Genomic DNA, 8,526 nt, shown 5'->3' on the forward strand with positions numbered 1-8,526 from the left:
TACAAGGATCTTCAAAGAACCAGTGAATCTAGTTCAGATCTAGTTCATCAAAGAACCACTTAAGGTTCACTTTATACAGCACTTTATTTTATGTTAGTTACTTTTTTTTTTTACACAATCAATTTATGCTTTTGGAGAAAGAAGACTGACAATGCTTAACACTTTTTGTCATTTTTATGTTTATTTAAAATTATGCTTAGTTCATTACAGTGATCAACTATATAGATGGGCACAGCCAAAATAGCAATTTTATTATTTTGATACAAACAGGTGTGAACACACACATACCGCAAGTTTTATGAGCAACTGATCCAAGTGTTATTAACTCAATGAACTGATTACAACATACACACCTGCACTACCACACTGACCAGTCAATTGTATTTTACACACAGATGCGAACACACACACACACACACACACACACACACAAATCCAACCCTAATCTGAAGTCACAACAAGACATTAACAGTCCACCAGTCACAAGACCTCCTTAAACTACACTCCTACTTAATTTAGTGTAGAAGATCCAGAAATGTTGAACTAGTGTGAATATTTTTTTTATTTTTTAATCACATTTTTAAAATATATTTTAAAATAACTTCAATGTCTTCTAAACGCCAAAGATTGTCCAGATAATTATGTAAAGCAAAGTAGCCTAGGCTATTAGCATCAGCTCAGTTCAGAAGAAACTGCAAGACTTTGGAAAAGTATGTGGCAGCATAACAATATCTACATAGTATATTTAAGGAAGAAATACAGATTAATGTAACTTTATCCAAATGATGTATGTAAGCCCTTGGCCCTAACTTGTCAGCCTGAACGATTAGCTCTATACAAAGGCAGTCTGCCTGTGGGGCCAGTTGCCTCACACCAAATCACATTTTTACTGTAGTTAATAAAATGCAATATTTTAGACATGAAAAGCCTCCTGTTTTCCTGCCATACATGTTTGAAATTATGTGGCCTTCCTTCAACCAGAGTGTAGCGCGGACAATGAGTGGGTGGAGCACAGAGGACGGCAGGACAACGTTTGGAGGTAGTGACAACGTATTTATTAGTAAACTTTTCAGTCTAAATATTCGCAGCACACAGACACACACACAGCCTCCAATCCCGGGTCGCGCTCCCTCTGCTCTCTCTCAGCCTCCTAAAATAGGGAGCGGTTTACTGGGGAAACACACACAAAACACAGGTTAATTACAGTCAGGTGTAGCGAATCTGCCACTCACCTTCCCCGGCTCCACCCTCCTGTCACAGACCGATGCTTGACCATGCCCCCGCTGCCACATACCCCCACCGCCCGACTCAGGCCGGCCCGCAGCCGACTCCCCCCCCCCCCCCCCTTGACGGGAGAGGAAGTCCGCCACGACCATCTGCGCCCCCGGCCTGTGGACCACCTTGAAGTTGAAGGGTTGGAGTGCCAGATACCAACGGGTGATCCGCGCGTTGGCATCCTTCATGCGGTGGAGCCACTGGAGGGGCGCGTGGTCCGAACAGAGGGTGAAAGAGCGCCCCAGCAGGTAGTAACGGAGGGCGAGGACCGCCCACTTGATCGCCAGGCACTCTTTCTCAATGGTGCTGTAGCGCCCCTCACGCACTGACAGCTTGCGGCTGATGTATAGGACTGGGCGGTCCTCCCCCTCCACCTGCTGGGACAAAACGGCCCCCAGCCCTCTGTCCGACGCATCCGTCTGCAACAAAAAAGGGAGAGAGAAGTCAGGGGAGTGTAAGAGTGGTCCCCCACACAGTGCAGCCTTTACCTCAGAGAAAGCCCGCTGGCACTGCTCCGTCCACTGGACCGGATCTGGCGCCCCCTTTTTAGTGAGGTCAGTCAGCGGGCTGGTGACGTCCAAATAATTAGGTATAAACCTACGATAGTAGCCAGCCAGCCCCAGGAACTGTCTCACCCCCTTTTTGGTCTTGGGCCTCGGGCAGGCCGCAATCGCTGCCGTCTTATTAATTTGGGGATGCACCTGCCCGTTGCCCAAGTGGAAGCCCAGATACCGTACTTCCACCCGCCCAATCGCACACTTCTTCGGGTTGGCAGTGAGCCCCGCCCGCCTCAGCGACCTAAGGACGGCCCTCAGGTGTTGCAGGTGCCGCTGCCAGTCATTGCTATAAATGATGATGTCGTCTAGGTACGCGGCCGCATAGGTAGCGTGCGGCCGGAGGACCCGGTCCATCAGCCGCTAAAACGTAGCGGGCGCCCCAAACAGCCCAAACGGAAGTGTGACGAACTGGTGTAAGCCGAACGGTGTGGAAAAGGCCGTTTTCTCTCGGGATAATGGAGTCAAGGGGATCTGCCAATATCCCTTCGTCAAATCCAGTGTCGAGTAAAAGCGAGCCGTGCCTAGTCGATCGAGCAGGTCATCAATACGAGGCATTGGGTACGCGTCGAATTTAGACACCGCGTTGACTTTCCTATAGTCCACACAGAACCGGACCGACCCGTCGGCCTTGGGAACCAAGACCACCGGGCTGCTCCAGTCACTGTGGGACTCCTCGACGATGCCCATTTCGAGCATGGCCTGAAGTTCTTCCCGAACCACCTTTTTTTTTGTGTTCGGGTAATCTATAAGGGCGGCTACGCACTACCACCCCCGGGGGCGTCTCTATGTGGTGTTCTATGAGGTTCGTGCGACCGGGCAGGGGCGAGAACACATCCGAAAACTCGGCCTGCAACTGGGCGACCTCCGCGAGTTGGGTCGGGGAGAGGTGGTCTCCACAGGGGACCGGAGAGGTACGTGATGCCAATGACCCTTTAGGGACCTCCGGCCCCAGCTCCGCCTTCTCCGGAACTAGCGACACCAACGCCACGGGGACCTCCTCATTCCAGAGTTTCAGCAGATTGAGGTGGTAGATCTGTAGCGCCCCCTCCCTGTCCGTTCGCCTAACCTCATAGTCGACGTCCCCGACTCGCCGTGTGACCTCAAAGGGTCCTTGCCACTTGGCGATTAATTTGGAGCTCGACGTGGGCAACAGGACGAGTACCTTATCTCCCGGAGTGAACTCTCTAAGGCGCGTGCCCTTGTTGTACAGGCGGGCTTGCCGTTCCTGGGCCTGCCGCAAATTCTCCTGAGTTAGGTGGGTGAGCGTGTGGAGTTTTGCGCGCAGATCCATAACGTACTGAATTTCGTTTTTGCTCTGTGAAGGTCCCTCCTCCCAATTCTCCCGCAGTACATCTAAGATGCCGCGCGGCTTACGCCCGTATAATAATTCAAACGGGGAAAACCCCGTGGAGGCTTGGGGGACCTCTCGCACTGCAAACAACAAGGGTTCGAGCCACTTATCCCAGTTACGTGCGTCCTCACTTACGAATTTTTTAATAATATTCTTGAGGGTGCGATTGAACCGTTCAACTAAACCGTCCGTCTGTGGGTGATAAACGCTGGTGCGGATCGGCTTAATACCTAGTAGCCCATACAGTTCGCTCAGTGTTCGTGACATAAACGAGGTGCCTTGGTCAGTCAGAATCTCTTTCGGGATTCCAACCCGAGAGATGACGTGGAAGAGGGCCTCTGCAATACTGCGTGCTGAGATATTGCGAAGAGGCACCGCTTCCGGGTATCGCGTTGCATAGTCCACCAGAACTAATATAAAGCGGTACCCTCGTGTTGACCGATCTAATGGCCCGACGAGATCCATCCCAATTCTTTCGAACGGGGTCTCGATTAATGGTAGGGGGCGCAAGGGCGCTTTTGGAATGGCCGCTGGATTTACTAACTGGCATTCGCGGCACGCCGTACACCACTTACGGACGTCGCCGCGAATCCCCGGCCAATAGAATCGGGCCATTATCCGGGCGAGTGTCTTATCCTGCCCGAGGTGTCCAGCCATGGGATTAAAGTGGGCCGCCTGGAATACCAATTCCCGGCGGCTCTTTGGAATTAATAACTGGGTGACTCGCTCTTTCGTCTGAGTGTCCTGCGTCACTCGGTATAATCTATCCTTCAAAATGGAAAAATAGGGGAAGGACGGGGTGGCGTTCGGCTGGAGCGTTTGACCATCGATTACTCTCACTTGGTCAAACGCGTGTCGCAGAGTCTCGTCTCGTGATTGTTCCAGTGGGAAATCCACGAGGGATTCCCCAATAGAAAGAGGAGGGGCCGGCGGCTCCTCCCCCTGTCGCGGAGATGACGTAGACGGCTCTGCGACCGCCGCTCCAGCCAAAGCGACACCGGGACCCTCCCCCGTCAACCGGCAGGACCCACTCTTTACTAGGCGTGCCATTAAACCCCGAAATCCCGGCCAATCGGTCCCCAAGATCAAAGAGTGGGTAAGGCGAGGATTAACCGCCGCCTTCACTATAGATTTTTCCCCTCTAAAATATATGTGGACCGACACCAACGGGTAGCTGTGAATATCCCCGTGCACACACAACACCTTCACCCCTTGTGCTCCCCCCAATGCCTCGTCTTGCACCAGGCTTTGGCGGATCGAGGTCTGATTGCAGCCTGAATCCACCGAGGCCTGATATGTAGCCCCTTGTACACTTACCGGTATGCGATACGCTCCGGCCCGATCGAGGACAGCCTCTGGCGCGTCGGGGATCCGCACCACCGCCCCCACCTCCATCGCTGCACATTGTTGCTGCAGGTGGCCCGGTTCCCCGCAGCGCCAGCAAACCAGCCCGGGCCTCCCCTCTGCAGCTGTGTTCTGGGGCTCACTCACCTGAGGGGGGGGAGAGACAGACACAGAAGGGAGAAACGGGAGGGCACCACGGGTGCGGCGGGCCGGCTGGGGTGGAGCCAGCCCCCGCCTCCGTGGTGGGGGAATGGGGCGGGGACGGGACACGGGAGGAGGGGGGGAAGACAGAGAGAGAGAAGAGGAGACAGAAGACGATGTCATCCGTTGTCCTGCCGCCGGTACAGCCGCCAGATGATCCTCCGCCAGTCCTACGGCCTGATCCAGCGACGCCGGGCGGTGGCACTGGACCCACTCCGCGGTTCCGGCTGGTAAGCGGGCAACGAACTGTTCCAGCGCCACCTGGTCGATGATTCCCTCGGCGTCGCGATCGTCGGCCCTCAGCCACCGCCAGCAGGCATCCCGGAGCTGCTGGCCGAACGCGAACGGGCTGCCTGCTTCCTCCATCCGCAGCGCGCGGAAGCGCTGGCGCTGCTGCTCCGGCGTGCGCCCCACGCGCTGGAGGACGGCCCGGCGAAGGTCAGCGTAGGCCAGCCGGCGGTCGGCAGGGAGCTGTAATGCGGCCAGCTGCGCCTTTCCAGTCAGGAGGGGGAGGAGGCGCGCCGCGCGCTGCTCCATCGGCCACCCCGAGGCTTCGGCGACCTGCTCGAACAAGGTGATGAAAGCCTCGGGGTCGTCCTGCGGGCCCATCTTGGTCACAGTGAGGGGAGACGGGCCCGCGGCCGGGGCGCTGGTGGACCCCGCCGACGCGAGGAGCCGCCGGAACGCCTCTCGATCTTCCTGTTGAGCCAGCACCAGGGCTTCGAAGCGGCGCTCCTGCTCCTTTCGGAGCGTGACGAGTGCCTGGTGCTGGCTCTGCTGAGCCGTGGCGAGGGCGTGGACCAAGTCCGCGAACGGGGAGGATTCCATGGAGCTGCAGCACTGGTGCTCCACCTTTTCCCGGGTTTCGGCACCACTGTAGCGCGGACAATGAGTGGGTGGAGCACAGAGGACGGCAGGACAACGTTTGGAGGTAGTGACAACGTATTTATTAGTAAACTTTTCAGTCTAAATATTCGCAGCACACAGACACACACACAGCCTCCAATCCCGGGTCGCGCTCCCTCTGCTCTCTCTCAGCCTCCTAAAATAGGGAGCGGTTTACTGGGGAAACACACACAAAACACAGGTTAATTACAGTCAGGTGTAGCGAATCTGCCACTCACCTTCCCCGGCTCCACCCTCCTGTCACAGACCGATGCTTGACCACGCCCCCGCTGCCACACAGAGCATAGCAAGTTGCTTGCACAAGGGCTTATTTGACAAGGGCTATTTGATATGCTTTGCTTAGATAAACTCTCCCTGCTAGGACCAATGTTGTATCAAGTACCTAGATCAGGGGTCGGGAACCTTTTTGGCTGACTGAGCCATAAATGCCCATTTTTAAAAAATAAAATTTCCGTGAGAGCCAAACCATTAAAAAAATGAATACAATTAAATGTAGGCCTATGTATTTTTAAAAAGACCAAACAATTTTAGAGTGTACGAATGTATTATTTTTAATTGCGTTTTTATATTGAAGCCAAGAAGGGGAAAAAAACCACTTCTCACCATTAATGAGACTTCTGGGACTGCATCGTTTTACTGATGGCTTTGTAATCTGGCTGATATGCGGTGAGGTTGAGCTTCATGCAGGCGTTGAGGCTTTCATCAGTTAGACGCGATCTTAGGTTGGTCTTGATGTGTTTTAGATGAGAGAAGGACTGCTCACATGTATACGTAGATCCGAACATGGTCAACACAGCAACGCTCACTCGCTGCAGTGTATGGTATGTGACTGGAAGCGCGTTCCATGTTTTCACAATCAGTTCGTCTGCATGTGGAAGTTTTTTCATTTCTGTCCACTTGTGTTGGCTGGCCAGTTCTGCTTGCTGCCGTGCAAGTTTCTCCAAATCTTCATTCAGCAATTTGAACTTATTCACCCACATGTCCGAGGCCTTCAGATCAGCAACTTCAAGCTCAAATTCTCCGGCAGACACAGCAGGGATGTAACTGAGCTCCGCTGCATCCAGTACGCACTCGTGTGGATGAGTGATGAATTGAAAGAGACGGGTGTGCTGACGAAAATCTCCAAAACGTGCTTTGAACGACTGCAACAGATTTGATGTCATGCTAGCTAGCTGCTGAATATCAACATGTTGAGCGGGGTCACTTGCTGTGCAGGCATTTTTGAATTCCCTCAGTTTTTCAAAGTGCAGTAAACGGCCCGTTTCAATATCTGTAATGAAGAGCTCCAGCTTGTTCTCGAATGCAAAAACAGCTTGCTGAAGGGTTGCGACGGTATTTCCAACACCTTGCATTTTCACATTGAGTTGGTTTAGATGTGCAGTCATGTCCACAAGGTAGTAAAACTTCAGAAGCCACTCGGTGTTGTTTAGCTCAGGATGCTCGACACCTTTAATGTCCAGAAAAGTCCTGATTTCATTCAGGCAAGCCGCGAAATGGCTGAGCACCTTCCCTCTTGACAACCAGCGGACATTGCTGTGCAGAACCAGACCAGGGTATGCATTTCCAACTTCATCCATCAGTGTTTTAAACTGGCGATCATGTAAAGCTCTGGCAACAATGAAGTTGACCACCTGAATGACCAGCGACATCACCTCACCAAGTTGCTCGCCACACATTTGCGCACAAAGCGCTTCCTGATGAAGAATGCAGTGAAGACTGAGGATAGGTCTGTTTTCATGTTGACAAAGAAGGGCCACGAACCCTCTGTTTTTCCCCACCATACATGGAGCGCCATCGGTACACAGAGAAATGAGTTTATCCATGGGTAGATTTTTCTCCTGGGCAAACTCCATAAACGCCTTGAATAAATCTTCCCCTCTCGTTGATCCCTTCATTGGCAAAACAGCAAGACTTTCTTCACACAGCGTGTCACCGGCAACATATCTTGCAATTACACTGAACTGGGATACATGGCTTATGTCGGTTGATTCATCCAAGGCGAGGGAGAAGTAGACTGCTGTGTTAATGTCCCTCACTTGTGTTTCCTCCACTTGATTTGCCATCATAATGGCACGATCGTGAACGGTTCTTGCTGACAGAGGCATGTCTTTTATTCGCTTTATGATCTTTTCTTTATCAGTGAAGTCGTCAAAAAGTTCATTAGCCACATCAAGCATTAATGTTTTGGCAAACTCGCCATCAGTAAATGGCTTTCTGTTCCTCACAATTGCTAATGCGCCAGCAAAACTAGCTGAATTGAAGTCACCTTGTCTGGTCCATACACGGAGCTGCTGCTGACTAGCTTGGACTTTCCTCTGTAGCTCTTCGCATGCCTTCTTTCTGCTGTCCCCAGCTGGATATTTGGTTGTAAATGCAGCATGTCGTGTCTCAAAGTGGCGCTTGATATTCGAGCGTTTCATTGAAGCAATTTTGTCATTGCATATTAGACACGAAGCCGAGCCTCCTCTCTCCACAAATGCGAATTCTTCTGTCCACTCATTTTGAAATGTTCAGTAATCGTCATCCTTTTTTCTCTTCGCCATCTTCTTTGTTAGTTGTGCATGCAACAGGTAGCTAGCTGGAATTTTAAATAAAGCGGATGTAATTTTACCTCACACGACCCCGTAGGCACCTTATTGTCCAATAAAAATCGCGTTTTTTTTTTAATGTCTGACGTGTCGCCTGCTGGGATTGGCTGATCTGACGCACCCGTGAACTTCAGCGGTGAAAAAAACCCCAGATGGAATGGATTGCAAATACGTGATCATATTTTATATTTTGAAAGCTAATTTAACATTTAGATTTCAGGAAGTCATTTTTTAAACTTTGATAATATATGCCTAACAAAATTATTTTTGACCAACTGTTAACAAATGTCAGATTTGTCCGCGA

The 8,526-nt window shown here is 51.6% G+C and overlaps 1 protein-coding gene across 1 annotated transcript; it reads right to left on the bottom strand.

The window, feature by feature from the left end:
- Positions 1–6,239: 6,239 nt before the first annotated feature.
- Positions 6,240–8,054, bottom strand: LOC132865729 (general transcription factor II-I repeat domain-containing protein 2A-like). Its single transcript, XM_060898257.1, has one exon. It carries the CDS (start codon positions 8,052–8,054, stop codon positions 6,240–6,242), a length of 1,815 nt encoding a protein of 604 aa, XP_060754240.1.
- Between the last annotated feature and the right edge of the window lie 472 nt (positions 8,055–8,526).

Source organism: Neoarius graeffei, chromosome 18, assembly GCF_027579695.1.
Source record: "Neoarius graeffei isolate fNeoGra1 chromosome 18, fNeoGra1.pri, whole genome shotgun sequence".
Classification (NCBI taxonomy): Eukaryota; Metazoa; Chordata; class Actinopteri; order Siluriformes; family Ariidae; genus Neoarius; species Neoarius graeffei.

Bases quoted from the DNA above. Each gene is read 5' to 3' on its own strand.
- LOC132865729 (XM_060898257.1), bottom strand. From the start codon at position 8,054: ATGAAACGCTCGAATATCAAGCGCCACTTTGAGACACGACATGCTGCA.